At 39.9% G+C, this 25,170-nt stretch overlaps 1 protein-coding gene across 5 annotated transcripts in view; it reads right to left on the bottom strand.

The window, feature by feature from the left end:
* The window catches only part of NYAP2 (neuronal tyrosine-phosphorylated phosphoinositide-3-kinase adaptor 2), a 136,099-nt gene that overhangs the window by 20,047 nt on the left and 90,882 nt on the right, over positions 1-25,170 (bottom strand). For all 5 annotated transcript variants that reach the window (XM_088170719.1, XM_088170722.1, XM_088170723.1 and 2 more), the window contains 2 exons: positions 15,937-16,146; positions 7,877-7,980 (listed from right to left, as the gene is read on the bottom strand). In XM_088170719.1, the coding sequence (XP_088026845.1) occupies positions 7,877-7,980; positions 15,937-16,146 (314 nt within the window). The remainder of the gene's footprint in view (positions 1-7,876; positions 7,981-15,936; positions 16,147-25,170) is intronic.

Genomic DNA, 25,170 nt, shown 5'->3' with positions numbered 1-25,170 from the left:
GGATTGCCATTGTCCCCTGAATTGTTTCATATGTTTTGCTATTCTATGTCCAAAATACACAACAGACTTTCAGAACTTCAGAAAATTAGAGGAGAAAAGAGAGACAGAGGAAATTATAAGAGTGGCAATTAGTACAGTAGTTAGATATTCCCTTTGAATAGAAATCTGGGAGAACATGGTCCCTGAGATCTTTAACCAGCAGCCCACGGGGATCATTTTTCCCTTTGGTCCAGAGGGCAAGGATGGCAGAAGCTGATTGTTTCTTTGCAAATCCTTGTGTATGATAAGAGCCAAAATAGCAGAATCACTAGAGTCTGATGCTAATTCTAGGTTGAGATTCATCAAGGAGTGCATGTAGCACAGATTGGCAGTACTGAGTGCTGACATGGGTCTGTGCTGTGTAACACACACAAATTCTCTTTCTAGCACAATTTATTTTTTTACCATTTCCCTAGTAATCAAACTGGATGAAGGACTACTTCAGTCCACAGAGTTCTCCATCTACCTGAAATGATTGTATTTCTTTCATATAATGGAAGCTAAAAAAGAGATTGCAGTGATCAGATACAGAACAGTGGATCTTGATTTATAGGTGCTCATTTCTCAGCAGCAGAATTTATTAACTGCAGAATCAGGAACCCAGCTCTGCTACTGTGCCCCATAACTGCAGGGTGTTTGCTGACTCTTTGAACCCTTGTATACAACTGCTGGGAAAAAATGGCAACTTTAAGCTGAGAATAATAGAAGAGCACAGATGCTTTGTTTATGCTCACAGAGTATTCACTTTCAGATGCGCATTTGCCAACTAAAGCATGATAATGTCAATTCATTGGGGAAGTACTTTGTCTAGGTGCCTTCAAAAATAATTATAGCCATAATGGTAACAATTTACATTCCCTGCATTCATTAATTACAGGGTGACCACAATGCTTACAAGGCACACAAAGACTAGAATATGTTTTGTATTCACAAGTAAAGCTAGAGATATTACAAGCTGGGCTTGTGATATTTAACTGACCCAATACAGAGCGAACTTAGGCATGAGACAAATATGTAGCTATGTTGCTGAAGAGTACTCAGTACTTGTCAAAATTCAGTTCCAAATCATTCCTTTAAAGTTTTGTGTATTTTTTACAATGAGCTTTTACTGCACTTAAACTGCAAGGTATTGCTCTACTCATGCATATGAAAAGCAGCTAAAACACGTCTCAGCTTCTTTGCAGCACTTCCACCATGATTTTGTTTTAAAACGGAACAATTAGAATAGGTGTTTGGGATTTTTCATCTGGAGTACAAAATGAAATAATAGTTGCCCTGAAGGTCTCACATCTAGTTTTAATGCTAGATTTATTTTTTTTTCTCACAGTACAATGTATGCATTTTGGTTGCATTTCAGTTAGCATCTAAATACTGAGTCTTAAATAAAATTTTATCTAAATTGTTGTGTGGAGGAATGGGGATTTAACAGCTGAGGCTGGAGAAAGCCTCCTTCTCTCCTTCTCCTCTCCTCTTCCTCTCCTTCTCTCCTTCTCCTCTCCTCCTCTCCTTCTGTCCCTCCCTCTGGGCAGCGCACCTCCGGGGCGGGGTGGCCCCAGTGAAGCCTCTGCTTGCCCCGTGGATGCAGGATGTGGGATGAGGGATGTGGGATGGGCCGGCTGAATGGGGTGTGCTGGGCACAACTCCCCCTCAGCCCAGAGCTGAGCTCACCTGCCCTCAGTGGGGCAGGGGCAAATCTCAGCAGGACACTGCTTTGCCTCCCCAGCTCTGGGGTAAATAAAGCTTTTCCTAATCCTGTTGGATTAGCCAAAGTGTCCATTTTGAACAGTTGTTAAAGTGCATTTTCACCCAGGCTGCCTCTGGCACAGATCTGAGCGATCCCAAGGGGCTTCTGTCCTGTCCTTGTTCACACACTCGGTGTGCACTACTCCTGCCCCAAAGGGACAAGAACACAAAGACAAACCCTCCCAGCTGCACATGCAAAGTAAAAAATCTGCTTCTTACTTCCCTATGTACATTGCTATGTTGGAAAACTGTGCTGGAGAACTCCTGATCTCTGCTTCCCAGCTCTGTGAACCTTGGATTTCCATGTCTGTACCACAGCTCCCTTAGCCTGCCAACCTCAGGCACCAGCCTTCCCCAGCACTTGGTTATTCTAAAAGTCTTTTCATTTTTCTACCTAGATGTGAATTTGAGGAGCCAGTTTGTATCTAAAATTCTTGCTTATCAAAGACACATTCTCAAATAAACTATTGATGTATTCACTTCATTTGGTGCAAGACAATGCCCAAGTCGACTCTTGGGAGGCCTTTCCCCTTTGCTATAGGATATTCACACAAATCATAAAATAAGTGAGAGCTGTCCTGAAATTTGGAGGGTAATGGTTAGTTTGTCCATCTTGTGCCTTCTGCCATGTTTACTAATGTGGTCATGTGGGAAAAGTAAAATGCTGCCTCAACTTGCAGAGAGCTCAGGCAGATACCAGGCAAGTAATGAACTGAGCTGCTATTTTTCTAAAATAAACCCCAAAAAGTTTCAGTGTGATGCTGATACATTTTCTAGCTTTTTCCTCATTCCTTCAATGCACATTGAGGCTCCTTAATTCATAGTCATTGATGTATCTTCATTTCCTCCTCTGAGTTATTCCTTCTAATCTCAGCATGGTTTCTGGATTTTACTTTGATAATCTCTGTAAAGTTTAAATCTTTTTTCCTTGCTTAAATTGGAGCTAGATATCACTGCCTGGTCCACTCCACAACAAGACATCAAACCTTAAGAGGCATCCAAACTGTCAGAATTAAGATAACATACCTTGAGGAGGCAACAGGAAAAGACAGTGCTGTCTGGTCACTGAAAAGCAAGAAACTAACAGGCAGCATGAAGAGAGGCTGCACATTTGCAGATAAGGAACACAGTTTTGTGGAAATCTGTCTGAAAATAGGCTCTGCTTTGCAGGAAAGCTAAAATATGAAACTCTAGTTATCAGTAGTTTTGTTTTCGAAGACTGTTTTTCTTCACACTATGGATCTTAAAAACATGCACTGCTTTGCTGCTATGCAGCCCAGTACATGGGATTTTCCAAGCACTATCTACAAATTAATGAAAACAAAACTCACTTTGCAAAGTTCATTTGCAGAAAAAAAAATCCCAAGGTGTTTATATGATCTCTTTTTTTCTTAAAATGGAAATCAGTGGGGATTTTCTGTGCTAAAGACTGTTTCAGAGAGGCATGGCAGTGATACAGACAGGATTTTATGTACATTAAAACTCTGGATGCAAGACGTTCTCCTCTCCAGCAGAGGGACTTCCACAGCCTGCTTGAAACATTTTCTTCTTTTGTGACAGACATGCTCAGTGCACACATACCCTGTGTGCCACGGGGATATCTGAGCTCATCGATGGAAAGTAAGCCTTTGTTACCCTGCAGTGAAGATGTGGAGAAGGATAGGATGGCAGGGAAACATCACTGCAAAGCAGTGATACCTGTGACTCCAAATCCTGCTTGCTTTACACAAGTGAACAGGTTTGTTCACTGTGGTTGTCCTGTGGCAGGACTGAGCCTTTATCACTGCAGGGTGAAACCCTTGACCATGCCTGCTACAGAAGTCTCAGGCACCAGCACATAGGCTCCAGCAAAATGGGTGAGGAGTTATTTACTGGGATATCTGTGGACCTTGTTTATTGTACCTTATAAACAAAGTGGTTAAATTCTACTGTTCTCTGTCCACTTAGATGACTATAAAAGACAGTTACTTTTTTTCATTTCCATATAAAGGCCAAATACAGATGGACTTTTACTACCTCTAATGTTTTTTCACACACTTCTTTTCTTTAAGATGTAACTTGCTTTACTTTCTACAACATTGTTCCATTCCCTGTAAGCTTTTTGTAAGCAATGTCGTACTATTATAGAATGAGAATCACTCAGGCTGAAAAATGCCTTTAACCCAGCACTGAAAAGCCCCCTACTAAACCATGTCCCCAGGTGCCACATCTACATGTCTTTTAAATACCTCCAAGGATGGTAGAATGGACTCTTCCTCTTCCCTGGGCAGCCTGTTCTGTTGCTTGACAAGTCTTTCCGTGACGAAATTTTTCCTAATATAAACATATGTTATCCTACTGTGTGTGTCTAAGTGTTAGAGCAGGTCACTGACCATTTCCCCATGGATTATGGGGGCTGCATTCTGCTCCCTGTGTCCATCTTCCAGCTCAGGGGGCTGCTACCTGGAGAACAGCTGGTCTTACTATTGAACACTAAGGCAAAGAAGGCATTAAATACCTCAGCTTTTCCTCAACTTTTGTCATTATGTTCTCTCTGCCATCCAAAAAGAGGATGGAGATTTTCTTTAGACTTCCTTTTGCTGCTTATGTATCTATAGAAACATTTTTTATTGCCCTTTATGAAAGTAGACAGATTAAGTGCTAGTCAGGATTTGGCCCTTCTAATTTTCTTCCTCCATAACCTCATCACACCCTTGCCCTCCTGAGTCTCTTCTTCCAACTTGCATAAACTCTCTTTTCCTGAGACCCAGTAAAAAACTCTGTTCACACAGTCTGACCATCTTCCCTGTTGGTTTGTCTTTCGGCACTTGAGGATGGCCTGCTTCTGCATGTTTAAGATTTACTTCTTTTCTTCTTTCCTTTCTTTACAAGACAATACTTCCTATCTGGAATACTTCTCTGCTATTTACACCCCTCTCTGTAGGATATTTTTATTTAGATATGCATTTAGGAAATACAGCTAATATAAATGTGACACTTCGTAGCTCAAAATATTCTATGTTTCTGCTATTATTACAGTTCCAAGCCCCCCACCTGACTTCCTCTGCTACTTCCTTAATTTCTTAAACTTTGTTCTTTCACAATCAATAACTTCAGGTCCGGGATAAACTTGTTTATCTTTCACTTTAAATTGAGACAATTCATGACTTCATCCAAGGTTGCCTCCTGCAACCAACTCTTCCCAAATGCCCTCACCATTTCCCAGAACTAAGGACAGAAGGCAGGCTCTCAGTCTGGCTCAACATGTTGGTAAATGCTGGCTGCTACTACACTACAGAAGTTTTAGTGTTCTCCATCAGAGACCAGCCACATAATTAATCTCTGCCTATAAGCCCTTTCTTCTTATTTTTAGGTGATCCCTCTATTGCTTCCCATCAATATACCATAGATATATTCTGTGAATACTAGCTGATTAATCCTCACAATTCCTACATCAATAAGCAAACAAGAAATAAGAAAATGAGGCATAGGGGAGTTAAATGACAATAGTTACATAATTATCTAAAATATTATTGGAATTATAAGTTTCCTTAGATCAGATCTATTTTTCATTACTAAACACAGTCACCACTTCTTTGAACAATTGTATTAAAAATGATAGGTTTTGAGAACTCAGTTGCAAATTTATCTTTTTTTTTTCCAAATTAAGTATTTTGAAAACCATCAGTCTGGGATCCATGAAGATTTGAGAAAAGCAATTGTCAGTAATCTGCCCTTTCCCAGATCTTATATTCCTGTTTTAATGTTAGCTGCTCCCATCTGATCAACAAAGAGGTGGATAACACAATAGGTCTCCTCAATCTTTTGTAAAGTCTAACTGCTCATGATGACGTTGTTAAGGAAAGCAGTATCAATGCAAACAATAGCCACAGCACACAAAAATAGATACCCTGTATGCCACAACCCAGCAGATTGAGAATAGGCTAACAGCCCAGCTGTTGGAAACACATTTCACCTGTCATCCATTATTTGCACATTAAGATAGAATAGGTGTTGAAAGAACAATCAATGTTTGTATTTGCCATGGAGATAAGACTTTTGTCATTCCTCTGAAATCCGGATCAAATCCACAGCTTTAAATATTATGCTATCATAGTAAATTGCAACATAATAGATGGACAGTAAGAGATTGTCAGCTGGAAGGGGAGACTTAGGGAGAGAAAGCTTGTACTAGTTTTTCTTGTTTTTCATGAAGTCATGACCATAGCATACATTATTCAATTAACAAGATCACCCTCCTTCAGTCACTTGAAAATTCCTCTTATCATCTTTGTTCCTTTCTTCTGTATGAATTGAGGTGGATTTTTCCCTCCACGGTTTCAGTGAACCCTGGCCACAGCTTCTAAGAGGCTCATTATCTCTTCTATCACATCAGCTTCTGCTTTCAAGGCTTATTGTTTAGTTCTTACTATAAACTGACAGGCTAAAATCCCTTCAAAACACCCAAGGTGCCTTTGCCACTAAGTAAACAGCAAAGCATCATGAGTGCTGTAAGACCCATTTAATCAAAAATATATACTACATGAACACTGGGACACTGAAAACCTTTGGAAGTACAATTACCCTAATTTCTTCCTTAGATGAAGGAACACCTGATGTGTTATTTAAATGGGCTGTCATTTTGAATCTCCATTATGGATTTGATTTGCTTATGGAAAATATGCTTTAGAAATGTGCAGGGTTCTCTCAGTCTTCATGTCTCACAGCACTCAGAAGTAATACAATCATATCAGTTCATACAGGTTACAGAGCTGTAACCTGTACAGACTTGGCTATCCAAATATAACCTTCTGAACAAGTTGCTGGCTGTCTGGAGTGGGTAAATCAACCTTACCCTTGTGTCTTTGCTTTGGTCAAGACATTATTGGAGCAACTCACCAAGAACACAAATATGTGATTATTGCAAAGCAGTGCTCAAGGAGATTTCCATTCAAACCTCAGTGACGTTCAATAGGAATCTGGGGACTAACTCCCTGAAAGCCAGTCAAAAATTCTCCATTAAAATAAGAGTGCCTGTGTGTGTATACATATATTTATGTGCACATAAATCCATCTATGTTCCTGTCTCCTTGTGCACAGACACCCCACACGTACACACCAGTGATGCAGTGCCACAGTGCTTTGACAGAAGCCATTCACATGATGTTTAAGCAAAACCTCTTCTTTCAATTGCTACTCTGAGCAATTCTGAGTTCTGTCAAACTAATAATACAGGTCTGTGCAACAAAATGTTACAATATCAGTATTAGCATATAAAACAAAGGTAAGTATAGGTTTCCCGTGTCTTTATTTCTTTTCCATTTTCTCTCTGTTGGAGAAATTTGCCAAACCCAAACACTTTCTTTTTTTCCTATGTGGTAGTTTTGTTTCTGATGAGGACAAAAAAAGTATCTCTGTTTAGGATAAAAAGATATGTTGCTCCTTTGATTTGTTCTTTTGATTCCTAATAATGTACAATAAATATAACTACAGTGGACTATTTAACAGTCCTGTAAGCATTACATGGTCTATAGCTGAAGAGAGTCTAGTTGCCTCAACTAAACGAAATCACTTGCTGTAAGAGCAGTTTTCAGGACAGTGATAAACCACAGTGTAATACAATCATGCATTAAGCTCCAACCAAATGTGAGACTGGCACAAATATTAAAGTACAACTGGGCAGAAGTCAAGTATGTACAAGTCATTGACAACATCGGTGTAAGTGCTCTAGACAAGACATTTAAAAGAAATTTACATAAAAACGTAGATTAAATTTATCAAAGTTTGATAAATTTTAAGACAGTAAAAAAGTACAGAAAACATGAAAAAATAAAAAACCCAGCCAGTACATACAGTACAGTTTTACTACATTTATACTACAGAATGAAGACAGAAAAAGATACAAGGAATTAAGAGCAAAGAAAATTCTGCTGGCTGTAGCCAGTGGAATTTCATTGCCAATGAGAAATGCGCACACACAGATGCACGCACACGCACAGAAAATAAAGACATAAACCAAAAAAACCATTTAGTGTAACAAATGACAGACAGAGAGGTGGGGACATTTGGCATGTTGCAGCACATGGAGTCATTCCCGATTGGCTAACGATGGTACCTGGCTCGGCTGGAGGTCGCTGGGCTGCCTGAGCGGCGCCACAGACGGAGGAGGCACTCCTGACGTGGACGCGGACCGGCCCAACCGGCAGCTTGATTTAGACTCTGGAAGGGGAGAGAGCAGAAACACCAGTGAGCAGGAGCAGGGTACTGCTGCAGCAAGCTGAAACACCGTGGATCCAGGATTGCCTTGAAATGGGCACTCCAGCCTTGGTAACCAGTTAAAGTCTTGGGCATTTGGCTGAATCATGAGTAGAAGTTGAGATCGGAAGAGGGATTCAGACAGGACTCATGCCATATCCTGGCCTCTTTGCTCTGGCATCTCTGAAGGATAGAGCATAAAACAGCAGACAGGAAGACCAAAGGAGAAGCATTCCTGTTTCCCCATTCCCCTGCTCCCCAGTGCCTTTTCTACTCCTCATGCAATACAGCCGTGATTCAGGGAGTTACAGAGGCTTCTGGTTTCATCTCTCCATACCAGAGCTGAGGGACATGGTGGCCCAAAGACTGACTGTGCTGAAGGAAAGCATGAAATGCCAGAAAATGAAGGAGGTGGTATGTAAAAGTGGTGAGGATACTGTCACACTTGGGGATTTGGAATGACACCAAAAATACTTGGGAATCTCATGTCAGTGGCAATGAATTGAGAGACATAAAGTAGGAAGAAGAGACAAATCAAAACATCAGCAGTGGCAAAGTCAGTTGTTCAGAATCAAGGTGATAACAGGAACAATGTTTGCCTTGAGAGAAAGCTCCTCTTCAGAGAAGAACTGCACAGAAATGACACAGTTATTTGATTTTCCTTCTGCTATTTTACATGGAGTAATTTCTGAGAAGGCTCCCCTGATTTCCAGCACAGGTTACTATTGCACACACTGACACAAGGTGACCATGCAGTTCAGGAGGCCTGGATGAAGGTTTTTATATCTAAGCCATACTGACACCCATGTGCTATCTCAGCATTTAGCTGGTCTGGAGGAAACTGTCTTTTCCTGAAAAAATGATCTGTCTGTTCTGCCCAATAAATTTTTTTTGTCCTTATATTTCCTATATATGACTGAGGAAGCATCTCTCAGCCTATGGCTCTGCTCAGAGCAATGTGTTCATGCTCCTCATGTTTCATAAACCTTCTTCTCAACCCTGCACCTGCTTTTTCTATTTAGTGGGCAAACACTGAAAACATTTGGACTCACCAGACAGATTTGGTTCAAGACCAGAGTCTCACTTTTCACAATGACAGTGCTGCTTTACCATGAATAACAAGTAATTACAATACCATGCTTCATTACAATTTAAAGAATTTTAAGTCTTTTAAAATAAGGTTTGAAGAATTCCTCAAATTCCATGTTTTCAAGAAGAAAGGAAGGACCTATACCTCATGCAGTTGTGGTTTAGCAAGTTTGCCTCTGAAGCACATGTCTTTTGCCTTTGTCTGTCTGAAATTTATTTTCTCATGCCTCATCTACACAGCTGCTTTCTTTATGTTTGTTTTACACCGATTTTTTTATTTCCTGTGTGGATCTCTAATATCACCACTGGCCACTAGTTGGGCCATAGCTTGAAAGGAAGAAGATGTCTGTCACTAGCATGTCCTTAAAGTCACTTGGCACACACCTTAGAAACTTGAGGACAGCTGGCACATTACTCCACACACCAGCAACATGCTGAAATGGATTCTTCCACTCTCACTGATGCTTTTTCATTGTCACCTTAAATACGTATTTTCCTCAGATATTTCAGAATTCAACAGGGCGTGGAGAAGAGCTATCCACTTATGCTGGAGCACTTAGACCAATGAAAGCATCCTTATGGGTGAATATTCATCAACTAAATATTAATAGGTTAGTTAACATCCATCTGGCTGAGCAGCAAAAATATTTATGCTGTTCGCCGAATGCATTATTCAATTCACTCTCTCATAGTCGGTCTGTAAACACACCACGAGTCAACACAGCCATAGGCACTCAGGAAGGAGCAGACTGGCCTCCTCCAGAACCTTGCTTTTGTACACAGTCTGCTGGTTTGCTTTTTTTGGACTTGGGCAGTTACTCTGAAGGTTGATTAGATTTGTTTTCATTCTGATTTCACGCTGTCTGTGTGCCAGATTTCTGACTGTTCCTTTCAGTAATATAGATGTAATAATGGATCTCATTATTATACCTCATCTCTCATCTCCTGGAATTTTGCTGGGGTTTCAGAAAGGACAAGAATTAGGGTTTTTTCAGTTATTTTTTCTCTACTGCTAAGTAGAGATTCTGTTTTTGCTGTGACAAGCAGAATCAGACACTCAGCCCATAAAAAACTCCAAGACACTGTCTGACTGCTTCTGAATTATTTTCTTTGCTTTAGGAAAGCAGAAAGAAGTGTCATAATTTCCATAATTTGGATCTATGTGCAACAACAAGAAATTACCATTTCCTTGCCAAAAGAGACTCCTTTCATCTGGCATCAAAGAAACAAAACCTATCACACACAGATGAAGTATTAGTTCCTTTATCTCCCTGTAATATATGTTACAGTATTAAATAAACTATTGTGATTTCCATGGTGATCTTCACCAAAAGGTGCTGCAGACATGGCTCCATCTAACTTTTGTGTCTCAGTGGCAGTATTTTTAGACCAAATAAATACTGTATTCTACTGTAATTAGTGGTCTGAGTAACAGCACACCACTGTGGGGGAAAAATGGTCCATAAATGGTCTGTTCTTTAAATGCTGCACAACTCACTGCTCTGTATTCTGCAGCATATTATTTTTCAGCTATGGGCAGCTTATTCACTGTACTGGGGCTATCTGGGTTTTCCTATTTAATGCCAAGAATCTTAAAGGAAGGACTACTGCCAGCAAATATCAGGGATGGTTTCTAGTGTTTAGAAATTTGTCTTTATCTCTTGTGGATGATACTGAGACAGCTCAGTATTGACATCTGAAATGAGTAGTTCTTGAGAAGTCCCCTTAGTGACAGTAATCATGGTGTGGAGCTGAGTTCTATCAGCCATCCTGATAGGCACATGGGGAAGGCAATGCAGGCCAGGGGATGCAGGGCATCTGAGCAGCTTTTAGAGATGCCCATTGCAATCAATGGGGAGCACAAGCTCTGAATCCAGCAGATTCTTGGGGGTAGCCAGAAAGCTGTGAAATGTTATGCACAAAAATGTTCATAAAATTCAGTTGGTGCCTTTGGAATTTTAGTAATATTATTTTGCACAGCTTCAAATGTTACATCTCTCACAGTGACATGATATGAAAAATGCACTGCAGGTCACTGAGAGCCAGGTGCTAGGAGGGCATGGTGAGCCAGTGGGCCTCAGTCCCCTCCTATGGCACCCACAGTGGCCACAACACTCGGTCAGTGGAGTAGAACCACAGCCCCTTCACACCAAGGAAACCCACACACAAAATTCAGCTGCAATGGGCAGAGCATCACTGCACTCGTGGGTTTAAACGCAGTCTTGACAGCACCAGGAAGATTACACATGGAAACAGGCAAGCAGTTAGTTGCAAGGGGCAGCATTAAGGATGAGAATTTTAGGAGAGACTGTGCAACACAGAAATACAGGCTTTCCAAACACAAATAGGATTGCCTTAAAATTGTGTATTTAATTATGTGTGTAAGCACTCATATAAATGGCTTGTTTTCCAAACTGCAAGGGCTGCCATCATGACTAAAGATGTAGAGGCTTGGCTGATTGCATTTGGAACACTGGGGTGTTGCAGCATTTTCCTCAATAAAGCACAGTGCTGAAATGCCACAAGATTTTATGGAAATATTTTCAATCAGTTTTATACCAGTAGTTCTATGGCTTTCTATATTCTCTAGAAGCACAACTCTTCACGATTTTTTTTTTTTTTTGGATCTTAATGGGAAGAGTTCTTTATTCACCCAAGGAAGTCTTCATTCTGCCTACCCTAATCTTAATTCAAAAAAATACTCTGGCTGTCACTTACATTGGAGAAGCTTCTTATCCTGTCACAGTCTCTTCTTTGCACATGAAAAGAGAAATATTGCTTATTTGCTACAGCTGCCAAGAAATGCGTTTTGAATTAAACAAGGCAATGTGACAGGTTGAGAGCAATCACATGAAAAAAAAAAAGGGGGGGGAAAAAAAAGAAGAAAAAGAAGAAAAAGAAGAAAAAGAAGAAAAAGAAAGCATGCATACTGGAAAAATACATCACACCAAGTATCTTCATACTGACCTAAAAAGAGATGAGTAAGCTGAAATATAACTTGAAATTATGAAACATTAAGGTGTAATAAACTATATTGTATTCTCTTATATATAAAAAAGTATTTAGTACTTTGCTATTGGCAGATGCCAGTTAGTGCTCAAATATCACAGCAGTTTTCACAAGGGGAACACTGAACCTGTGGAACTCAGCGTTACTCATGTCCATAGGTTAAAAGTTTAGCAAGTCTCATACCCAAGTCAGGTAATGAATAAAATCATGTCTGAAAAGGAACCCTCTGTTTAGGTTTAGGGGATATTTTACCCAAAGGGAAAAGCTGTTAGTGGAATATACTTTGTATCCTGAAATATGGGTGTCTATTTTCTTTGTAAAGCTTTAGTTGTAGGATTTGGCTGTGTTTATTTGCTATTTCCTGGCTTCTTCGAAATACAAGGAAGTGTTTTGCATCTTTGCTCAGGTTTTTTGTGTGTGTTTTTCTTACACCTAGGCAACATTTTTACTCCAGCCAGAACCGGTGTGATCCTGCACCCTGGAGGTGCAGAAGGACCATGGGCACTGGTGGGATGCCCTCAGCCTGCAGCTCCCAGAACTGCTCCTCTTGCTAAAGGTGACAGGAGCTGCTTAGGAGGAGCTTGTGAGCAGAGAACATCACTGCCCAGTGCGGGTGAGGTCTGGGCCTCACTGGGCACTAACACAACACCCCTGCATTAAATTGCCTTCACGTGGAGAATCTTTGTGGATTTAGGAGCACAGTGATAGTGCCTGTGAGGAGAAAGTGTGGGGGTTGTGGGACTGCTGAGTCATCTTTGTGTGAAGCACTTTGGCTGGCATGAAGTGGCTTTTTGCTGCCATTCCCTTCTTATACCAATGGATGCATCTTGTGCCTTGGGCTTCCCAGGCTTTGCCCCTTCCCAAATAGATGAACTTAAAATATTAATCACTTTTGGAAATCACCAATGATGGCCAGTAACTTCAATGAAGGGTGAGCATTTACTCCCTTTCTGATTACCTACAATGTTTTCAGATGGAATATTTATGGCTGGCTGAGTGACAAGCTGGTGGTGATTCAAAACCAGGACGCAATAGAGTTTCTGAGATTTAAAAGGCAGGGCAGTGCCTGTCTCCAGCAGCAGGTGGCAATGCAAAATGCTTCTTCGTTGCAGTTAGGAAAAAAGCAGCAACATTCCAGAAAATACTCTTCAGGTCTCCTGGAGTGCAGTTATACAGATTCTGTGTTACAGATTGTGTTTGGCTGTTCATTATAATTGCACCGACTTTCCTAAAAGTCAGCATGCCCCCAAATCACACTGCTTTCCATAAGAAATTATAGAATGCCAAGAAACATAAAGTGCCCTTGACAAATCCTGTCACAGAACAATCAGGCACTAGAGACAGTGATAACTTTGTGCAGCTGACAGCCCAGGCTCTTTGAACAAAATGGATAGAAAGCTCAAGATTCTGTTTGGAGATGCCTCATTCTCCCTCTGATCTTAAAAGCAGTTCGAGAGTTGGGGAGAACTCACCAAAAATCAGTATTCTCACTCAGGTATTTGCCCAGGCCACTCCAATTCCCAGCTCGTCTGTGCTGGAGCAGAGCTGCCTGATGAGCACAGAGGGAAGTCCATTCACACCTTTTCTCTTTTATAGCAGAGCAATTAAACCCCATTAAAAAAAAAATTCCAATATTTTCCTAATAAATGCCTGTATCAGTGTGAACTAGGAGGTAGGTACCAAACTGTGGTGTTTCAAGGACATGTCTTCACAAAAAAAACCAAACCAACCAAACAACCAACCAAACACAAAAATAGCCCTTTTTTTCTGTTATCTACGATGTTGCAAAGAGAGCAGCTGCAGTGATGACTGTACTGGGGACTGCCTTGATTTTATTTGGTCCTGCAGTAAATCTAAGTTCTAATTGCTAATGCAGAATTACTTTATCTCCTTGACTCCAGAAAGCATTTGTATTCATATAAAAGTATTAAAGCTCTCCTCTTGCATTCTGTTACAGTTTTAATTTAATTGCAGAGAATGAGCTGTTACAGTTCATGTACAAGTTCATTGAGGAGAACTGTGTATAGCATTCTCAATGCAGTGCCCCACTGAGTAAAGGTAAAACATGTTGCTCAGGCAACAGCAAGAGGCACAGGGGAAAAAATATTCAGGGCAGATGAGAGGCAATATTCATCAAATGAAATATCATAAATCTGCAGGGAAAGAAAAGTCATAATCAACTCTTAGATTTTAATCGCAGAAAGGAGTCAAAATTCAGCCAAGAATATAAATTTTTTCTGTGACAGTCCTAGAAATGTAAGACAAAGTCACAGTTAACTAAATCAAGACATGATTCAACAACTATTGCAGTTTGCTGATGCCAAATGGAGATTGAGGCCAACATGTTTTGTCTGCTTTTGGAGATCAACCAGCTCTCTGAAATAAAACTGCTGCAGAAATGTTGGACAGCAATGCTACATTTTGCTAAGAGCTTACTCTTCAATTTTAACTTCTTTACTACTTTGCTCCATAGTGTCATCTTGCAGAACTGAAGAGATTGGTACACACCTTTTGTCTAATTATTGGATGTCCCAATACTTTGATGTGGTAGCTTTAAACCCATCCTTTAACCTGCATTAGCACAAATGGTGCTCTAACATACTGGGAACAGAATTTTTACCTAAAGGTATGAGCTAATCTGGAAAATTCCCACATTCCAGGAAGCTTTGTGAGAACAGACAAGTAAGCAAATGGCAGTAACACACAAAAACCCAGTGCTAGAGTCATAAGTTTTGCAGAAAAGTCACTTTCACTGCACCAGCAAGGACAGTTTGGGGGCTCTGTAGCAAGTAAAGCTGGACCATGATTGCTGCAAATGACATTTCACATCAGCAAAGATTCTTCAACCTATACACTGAGTTTCAGGTGTCATTTTCAGCAATTCAGGGACAATGTGAGTCCCATTATCACACAGGGAAGCAATGTTCTGGGTGAGGCATGAGCATCTCTGCTCACTCAGCAGTTTAAACACTCCTTGCTGCCACTCGCTGCCCAGCAGATCTCTCAGGCAGGAATGATTTCTTGTCTGAGCAGTTCATTCGTGCTCTTACACTCACTGAACACTGACCATGAGGCTTCAGTACTAGACATGCCAACTCTCCTTAAAGTGGATATTTCTCACAGTCCAACTAATAAGCAATGAAATTACTCTTTTATGAGAGCTGTCAAATCTCAAAAGTACCAATAAGTACTCATGCAAGGGCAATAGATATCTCTATTCATTTATCAGTTCTGTTTGTCGCAGTCAATTTATAAACAAGACTGCATTAAAATGCCATGGTTATGGCAATTTACTATTTAATATGTAAACATTCTTGATTAATAAAATGAGTAGGTGTGAATCTGAGACTTCTGAAATCCACAGTTACTTTTCTAGAAATTTCTGTACAAGCAGAAAGCAAAGGCTGCCTGTGTCCTGTCACTGTGCCCCTCAGTAAGACAGCCTTGCTTTTGCACAGTGTATTTTTGTTATTTTATGTGATACCTGAACTTAACAACTTCTTCCTGAGGTGCCATCCTAGGAGTGTCTTTGCCATAGTGTCCCTTTTCAATGTCAGGGGGAATACTTTACTTCATTGAAAGTAGATGACTAGCATGTTTATGTGCTTCTTTTCCATGCCACCATCCCAGCTGTTCTGGCACAGAGCACAAGTACAGCACAAGCCTTATTAGTGCAGCAGTCAATGGGCAGAGCCAAATCTGGAAGATATTTGGAAGTCTTAAGAACCTGGATGCTTCCAGACAGGTGTATGTGTATCTTTAGAGATTCTTCATCTCACCAGGAGATTCATGAGATCTTCCCTGCTCTGCCACTTGACATACCTGAGCTGTTGCCTCCAGCCAGCATGGTTGGGCTGACAGAGGATCTCCCCAGCCTGCTGGACACCACAGGAGGGCCTGGCGTTCCATCCCATTCCTGAGCTTTCCCTGGCTCCCTAGAGGAAGCTGTCCCATGATGTCCTCTCTCTTTGTTTTCCAGCTTTGGGAGTGGTTCAGTGCTGTGACTTCTGATCTTCAGCTCATCCAGTGGTTCTACAAATACATAAGTGCACATTTCATTATAGAGTAACTGCTAATCATCCACATCATGCAATAATCTTTTGTCAAATACTCCATACATTTCAATCATAAATCCTTTAAGGGCAATTTATAGCATGGTTTTACCATCTGGGCCAAAACCCTGTAGTTCACCTAGGTTTCAATACATTAATTATTAAAAGCACACACCATGCAGCAGATGGATAAAATGTAACATTTCTATTACAACGTTTATATGCCAGAAAAATAATTTTGAAAATGGTTCCTTACCAAACTGTAGTTTATTAACAATTTATAGAAATACTTGATATCTTTTCAGCTGTCGTTTCATTGGGAACAAGTTCTTCAGGCACTTTCTAAAGAAGCTCTCTCCTAAGGCAATATTGTGCAAGCAACATATCTGTACTTCTCATAAGCTCTAATAAAAGCACACAATCCAGAAAACAAAAGAGCACAAATCCATTTTGGGTGTGCCCAGCACCATAACCTAGAGAATGAAATTGCACTTGGCTGGAAAATCCTTGGAGTCAGAAAATTACTTTCTGCTTGCAACACCACGAGTCAATGAAAAGAGGAGCAATTCAAAACACAGCTGAATGATTTTTTTCAAGTGAAACAGTGATGTCTGCTTTCTTCATGGCTGGTGATTTTCTGTTCTTTTCTCAAGACCCTAATTTCTTTTCTTGAAGGTTGAGCAATGCATGGAGAAAGAATTAATTCCTGCTCTTTCCCATCTGTAGCTGTGAAAAATTCACATGGAAAACTGGATACAGAAGAAACATTAGATTGCTCTTTAGTTGTAAGAGTTAATTATTGTGCTACTCAGTTACTCAAAGCTGCTGTTTACCTCCTTTTGAAAAAAAAAAATCAGTTCTCAGTTTGGAATTTTATCTCAAACCCAAAGAGATCCTTACATGATACTCAGTTCTAGTCACACAGATTTATTAATCAACCACCTGATGTACCTTTATTTCTGTATGTATCTACAGCCTTGGAACCCACATTTGATAGAGATAACAATCTTCCCTTGAGCTCTATCTCAAAAACTTTTAGTGGCTTCAAGGGACTTTGGAAGGTTTGAGAGGACGAAGCAAAGAGAAAATGCCAGGAGCCATTGAGAGGCAGGAGATGCCAGCAGCTCCCTGAGGGGCCCATGCTGAAAGGCAGGGCAGGACTGACAGTCTGAGTTGCCACTTCCTCTCCCAGTCATCCCCATGGCCAGGAACTGGGACTGTTCAACAGGGATCACCACTCAGATGATATAGTCCCAGAAAAGGACCACATTCAAATCACTTTGATTTGCCTGTGGCTCAATACCCCACAGGAATATGCACTGTTAGACATCTGCGATGGGTGGAGACTCCACCTATGCACGACAGTAACAAAATCTCACCTTGTTTTGGGTTCTCTGACATTCCAGTCTGCAGATGACCTTAATGATTAACAACATAGTCAGCCTGGGCTTTCCTCAATGAAATATCATACAGGAAGCATGAAAAAATATCTAACTGGATGTGCAGTGCAAGATGTAGTCATTAGTGTGTTTCATTAATTACTATTGGTTAATAGTAAAATGTAATGTTAAGGATATCTTACCACAGCCTTCAAGTAGTAACACTGCATGAGAAAATGATTAAACCACCCCAGGCTAGGAGTGGTAAATAGAATTCAGTGACATTGTATGTGACAAAGACCTTCAAAACTCAAACCTCTTCCATGAACTTCTAGGTCACATACCTACTTTAGTGCATGCAAAAAGACACTGCAGTGAAAATCCAAAGTGTTTGTTTTTCCTAGCTGGCAACCCCAGCAGGCTCCAAGGTTGAATAGCAGTCTGTATCAATATAACATGGCATCTGCCTTTCAGGGACCTTTGCTACGAGATGTCTGTGCCACAGGTCTGTCTGTGACTGCACACAGAGACCTGCTAATACAAAGAGCTGAGAGAAGAGAGGGAGCACCCAATTACCAGGATTAGAACTGTTTCAGTTGACAGCATTGAGCTATCAAAAATACTGATGTGTTTTTTCACATAACATATGCATGCAATCATATGTGATTTTTTTTCTTCACACCAATAACATTCACGTCTTTAAGATATTACTCTTCTGGGAAAAGAAAACATAAAAACAAAGTTTCAAAATTCTTTGGAAAGGCACACAATCCTCTTTCCCATTAGTACAGGATGGTGTCTAGATTGCAGTTTATTCTTCACAGCAAAATGAAGAGAAAGCCAGAAGACTAGAATGTGTTTCTAGAAAGTAAGAATTGGGCCCTGCAAGTGCCCTACCAGATTAATGCATCATTCAATAGAGTTAATTTACTATGTCATCCAGCTGCTCCTGGAATGGCTGTGACTACCTTAGTGAAAACCTTCTTCCCGTGTGCCTCATTGACACTACTTGAACACCACCCCTTGAAATTTCACACACATGCAGTCAGCCCTTGTCACAGTGGAAATGCTCTGGCTGAGTGTGTAGTTAAGGATTTATCTACTTCAGTTTATTTAACAGAGAAGCATTTGTACTTGTTGCCTGATAAAAAAGATTTGTGCGTCCTTAGTTTTATTGTCTGTTGAATCAAAGCACAGCAGTTCTCTGCAAACAGCTGGAAACTGTGGAACTATTCAGACTAAATAAAGATTTGGTTTATAGTCTAGTTCTTTGTAAGGTTTAGAAAATCAGTTTTCATCTGGCTGTCTAGACTTAGTAAATTTACATTCCACTATCCTTTCTTGGGGATTTTCAGTTCACAGTTTATCTGAAAAGTAATATATCCTAAAAATGAAAAGCAGATTGAAATAGATTATAACGTCATGTAACCCATCTCTGGGCCTGAATCATTATTATTTGGTGATCATTATCAGTAACAATGATAGACAGAAAACAACATATCAATGTTTTATGTAGTTTTCTGTAATATTACTTTCCAGCTCACTTGTAAATACAGAAAAAATGAAAAAGAAAATTATTGCCTCAAATATTTTGAGGAGAATTTTAGAATAATTTCAGCTTCTTTAATAAATTTCAATGGGAATCATACTCAAACTCAATTAAAAAAAAAATTAAAAATCAGTCTGCTACTTCTTGGTCAACTGAAAGAGCACTTCAGTTCCAATGTGCCCAGGACAGCTCTGGAAATGCAGAATGCTCCCCTGCCAGGTCTCAGCCCATCACTGGCACATTTGCTGACTGTCCCAGCCACTTGGATGTTTTTATCTTGTCAACTACTCCTTGCTGCAAATGTAGCTCCATGGAGCAAGTTAAGTGGCACAAATGATTGTGTCTCATAAGAGCACATTCCCTGCTCCACGTTTTGGCTCCTGCAGCCTGGCAGAAGGCATTGGCAGAGAGCAGAACACGCCTGTAGCTGCTGGCTGTGGGTACCTGAGGGGTGGGGATCTCATCATCCACTGAAAAGCAAAGCAGGATATTTAACACAGAGTAACCCTTATAAGACCAACAGCAGGATTTAAACGGCCACTTTATCCCTATTGATCTCATCCTGAAAACAGGCACTCTTACCAGTCAGATATATCTGTATACAGAGACACAACTGAAAGGAAACAGTAGCTGCTGCACAGCTCTTTTAATTTTTTTTTTATTTGGGAAGTGCAGAAACATAGATTGGATCTAGGATATCTTGTGCTGTTAAAAACCTTAATTTGGAGGTAGGAAATATCAAAGCTCAGTATGAATCGTATGGTGACCACCAGAAAATCTTTTTGCAGTCATGTGCTACTTTTTGAAAAGCTGAAATTATTATGGAAAGCATCTTTATTATTCAATACTTCTTCCACCAAAATGGTACATAAAAATGTAAATTTCAAGAAATAATTCACTGCTTTAAATATTTATGGACACAGTTGGTTAAACTGCCATAAAGGCACTCAAATGTTTCAAGCACTTTCAGCTGTCATAGTATTTCAATATTTAAAGATATGCATTTTTCTTATTTATTTCACCTGAATCTCAGACTTTTCCATTCCAAGTTTAAAATGGTTAAAATCTCTTGTAAAATACATATTTTACAAATAATTGGCAAGTGCAGTCTCCCCTCTAGGAAAGGTCCCCTAATATCTCTGCACTAGGCAAGGCCAGCACGTGAACTGTGGTACTATAAAACCTGGAAAAGCTCAAGGAAGTGAGAATTAAACTGAGTCATTTGTAACTTGGACCTAAGAAAACTGAAATTACAGCTACGGAAAACATCTTATCGAAAAAGCTAGCATTCAAATGAGTATAACTCAGTGGCCAGTGTGCCACTCTGCTCTTAAACACAAATTAATTTCAGGACCAGGTGGCTTCTTAGTGCAATGCAAAGTGATAAACGGCAGAACCTTTATTACTGCTAGGGGTTTTGGGGGAAGAAAGAAAAGCGATTGTCTTAAGGACCTTAAAGTGAGGATTGCTCTTTACCATCTCTCTCAGCTGTGAGCTGAAATGTATAAGCTAATCCACACATTATTAATTTATTCCTTTTGTTTCTTTGTGTTTGTTATAAACCTAAATAAATAATATATAACTCTAGGCAGAACTCCCATACTGGTGGAAGCAAATGGTCTAAAATTCATCATTCACATAGAGGTGCAAAGAAAAGTCATTTGGGATGGGGTTTAGATGAGAGGCAGAACTCCTGATCTCCTCCAGCTTCAACATATCAGACCTCAGCTCATCTGGCCTCAGGGCAGGCATGGCCCTGGCTGAGGGAGCAGGAGCACAGAGCACGGCAAGGGCACACCTGGAGGGGGGCAGATGCAGGCTGAGAGTGCAGCCAGCACACCTGTGTGATGGTCACTGCTACCCGGGACATGCCCCAGGCACAGCTGCACCAGTGTCCCTTTGCCACGGCAGCCTGTGCCCACCTGCCCGACCCCTCGCACAGGCACTGCATGGGGAGCAGTACTAAACCTTTCAGAGAGCCCCACAGTTTCTTCCATCTGCACCCCAGGGCTTTTATTTACCTTTACTACACATCTGAATATTAGAACTGCCTTTTAATGGATTTCCTGATGTGTGGTGCTTTGTCTGATCTGCACAGCTGTAAATTTATCCCAACCTCTCCCAAAGAAAAATAACCAGCGATTAATACCACAAGCAAGGAACATGGATAATACTCAGTGTTTCAGCCACTAAAAAAAAAGAGCATATTATACTGTCAGTAAACCCATATCCTCATCTTTATTAACGATAGTGGTTTGTCTATTCTGACTTCATCTGCTTGCTAATTAAGCAGAAGTTTGCTTTGCATATCAATTTTTAATACCCCTTTTTTACAGTTAAGTGAGAGTTGCAGCAGCCAGCTTGTTCAATTAAAAGCAGCTCTGACCTAGTTCCATGCAAAATCAATAGAAAGCCTGAAAGTCTCACAAACCATCTAACATTTAGGGAAGACATGGCTGAACTGCTTCTTGGTGCTCATGGAACATGTTCCTGTGAGCAATGTAGGGCTTTTTTTGCTTTATGTGGTGAAATCCAGTGGAGACCACATTGGCCTGCTACAGACAGCCAAGGGAGGGGAAGAGGGATTGCTGAGGAAAATGCATTTAGTTGATTTCCTGTGGCTGTCCCAAACCTGCTAAGTGTGCAATCCTGGTTAGAAAAACAAGACAGGAGAAGAAAAATCCGCAATACAACTAACTGAAGACTAATAAAAGAAGGGATAGATTTATAGCAAAATATTTATACCACAGATTTATCAACCAAGGCTGTAGAATAAAAATATTGAAAATTATGAAAGCTGTGATCTGGTTGAAGAAATAGAATAGAATTTGTTAAGTTCCAATAAACTTCAGCTGGTGTCATTAGTCCCTTAAAAGACAAATTTTTAAAAAATCACCACTGTAGACATAGTCAACATTATTTGATGTCCTATGGTAACAGAAAAAATTATCTTGTGTATTGATTAAAATAAAGGAACACCTGTTTTTACTCTTAAATAAGGAGAGATATTTTCCAGCCCTGGAAGTGGTCAAAAATGTGTGGATATTGCATTTGAGGACATGATTTAACATGATTTAATGTTGAGTAGGGTGGTGGTGCTGGGCTGACATTTGTAACTAATGTTCTTAGAGGTCTGTTCCATCCTTAATTCTATGATCCTATGACTGATCCAAGATGATCATATTTTGGCATATATTACAGAAGTGATGACAATCACCTGTTTCCAACAGGGCCATCATTATTTCTAAATCATTCACTCTTTGCTTGATCTTTTAAATGTGCCTATTCTGCTGCAAATCACATCACAGCCCCGTCATCTGACCAAAGAGGCCACATCTGGAAGATGTGCACTGTACAGATGTACTACTAAAGCAAACAAAAGCTGTCCTGGGACTCTCAACATTACATCAAATGACAGTCTGTTAACAAGTTTTCTACTTAATTCCGACTAGTCACAATTACATAATTAAGCAGAACACATTATTATCTGACATTCACTGCATTTTTCTTTTTTTATCATATTCCTTTCAGACCTTGGAATGCTGGAAATTGGTGACTTGCACTTAGAAAAACCTTAACAGAAGCCTGTGTCCTCTGGTGCCTGTTTGGGCAAAAAACCTAATCACAGCAAGTCAAAGGGAATTCTGTTATTTACTTCAACAGAGAAAGGGTTTTCCTTCCAGCAGTTGTTAGGTGGGGCTAGCCAGCCATGCTGATTCATATGAATGTATGGAACAGCTGATCACAGGGAGCTGTAAACATTTCTCTTCCAAAGTTTGCATACCCAGATCTGCTGATAATCTAGGCTGTGCTTTCAGTTAAAAAACTAAATGTGTGCACATACACACATAGGTGGGTATGAACAAGGTCTCTGCCTATTTGCAGCAGATAGGATTTAAGTAGGAGAAGGAATAAGCCTACTCTGAAAAGTCTAAGTGTGGCAGGCTTGTGAAACTTTGGTTTCACTGCCATGAACCTTGGACTAATTAGCAACACTCATTGCACATAAGTACAGACTGCCATTCCCATCCTAAACTCTATAATGATCAAAGAAAACACTGTTAAATGAAACCTGGAACGAAACTGTGGAAATCAGTCTCTGTAAAGGTGGCCCAAGTGTTACCTGGCATTTGATTTGAAGGGATGGTGCCTACTCTCACTTAAAGGCTTTCCTTCTCAGCCCCATTCATTGCACCTCTCACTCATTCTGTTATTCAGGTTCTTAAAATACACCCCTGATCTTTGAACGAGGACACAACGGTTTGATGGGTCCTGCACACACCCTAACACAGCATGGCAAGAAATCATAAGGCAAGAGTAAGTCAAGAGTTGAAGTATAGAGACATTTCAGTAGAAATGCATTTGTAGAAAGTTCATGACCTTATATTTCAAAGCTTTTCTTCAAAAACATCAATCTTTCATGGAAGTCCTGACTATATTAAACTTGTCAACACTCTTTTGTCAAGTTTTCTGATGAAAAACAGCCTTTGAACTCTTTCAGGAGTTTGGATGTAAGGTTTTTACATTTTCTGAACACTTCAATTTCTTCTAAAGAGTATGTTTTTTATCCAGATTCAGTAGTAAATGTTAGTCAGAAAATGAAAATATAGTAAAGGATATGTATTGTGGAAACTGGGGACAGAAACACTCCCTTTTGTATATGAACATAAAAACATCAATTTCAAAGTTGAAGTGAAAATTAATTCTTTCCTGGCTATTTTGTCTATGGTTTAACTAGCTGTATGAAAAACATTTTTATTAATGCATTTCTCTTTATTGGCTTCATTAATGAATTAGAAAATTTGTCTTTCATTATTAGAACACACATGTCAGTTGCACAGCTCTCCTTTTATCCAGCATGTTACCTCTAAAAGGGAATCCTGACACTTCTGCACACTGACCTCATCTGAATTTTGGTCTCTTCTGCAGAGCCGGGCACAAGCAACTAATGTTGCTGTGCAGCCTCTGTGCCGAGCTAGCTCCACGTCAGGATCCTAAGAAATTTTTGCTCTGCAAATAAATGCTTAAGATTCCTCTCTGTCACAGGATGAAACCTTTATGTCATTCTGGCTTTCTATGCATTTTAACAGAATTAATTCTTTTAGGCCCTCCCCACTTTCTAATTAGAGGTTTCATTTTGTGAACTGGTTTTATTCTTGCTAGAAAAGCAACTGTGAAACCATGCCAGCACAGACTTCCGATATCGAGGAAATAAGTAGAAATGCAGATGGTCTTGTAACAGCTCTGGCTGATGTCTGTACTTGCAAGGCCTTACTATTATTGCCTTCACAAGTGTGCAGAGCAGCCACTGTGGCTGGCACTAGGCTGTCTGTCTGTGTTACAGCACATGCAAACTACATACAAATTACAGAAACATTGCTGGAGTAGTAAATTAGCTAAATATTTCCTAGAAGAAGGTGTTTTTTGAGTCATGAATTCAAATTCACACACAAAAATAAAGTAATTGCCATCTTCAGTAAAATTAAACACACAGCTTCTCTCTTTCAGATGAGTAGTTACAAGAACAATAGTTCTCCTTACTCATTCTTAAATGCCAGATAAAGTGCTAATTGCATGTTACTGTCTTAACAATAAAATAATTATTAGGGATGGATAATTCTGTTCAGAGGAGTGAAAGGAACGTGAATCTTCACATCACATGGAATGTAAAGGAACCTGATTTTTTAATATGCATGATTATCCTAACAATTATTACCTCCGTGCTCGTGTATTTTTCACCTTTTCTATACCTAGCATGTTTGTACACCCCAGCAATTTCACAGATTTATATTTGAATCACTTACATGTATAACCTAAACAAAACCATTTCTAACACTTAGATTTTTCTTATTACTGATAGAATATTGGAAGAGAAAATTTCAGGGGAGCACATCTACCTTTCCTCCATTAAAAACACAAGACTCGTTATCAGAACATTATCTCTTCTCCCAGGCTAAAGAAAACAAATGAGGAAATGGCCTCAAACTGGACAAATGCACTTGAATCATAATTCAAAGAAAATCTGACTCTTAATTCAGAAAAAGGATGCATTTTCAGGTTCAAAGCTTGGTTATAA

The sequence above is a fragment of the Sturnus vulgaris genome, chromosome 10 (genome assembly GCF_052056855.1).
Source record: "Sturnus vulgaris isolate bStuVul1 chromosome 10, bStuVul1.hap1, whole genome shotgun sequence".
Taxonomy (NCBI): Eukaryota; Metazoa; Chordata; class Aves; order Passeriformes; family Sturnidae; genus Sturnus; species Sturnus vulgaris.
The sequence above is the reverse complement of the archived record's forward strand: the minus strand, read 5'-3'. Positions and strand labels throughout refer to the sequence as shown.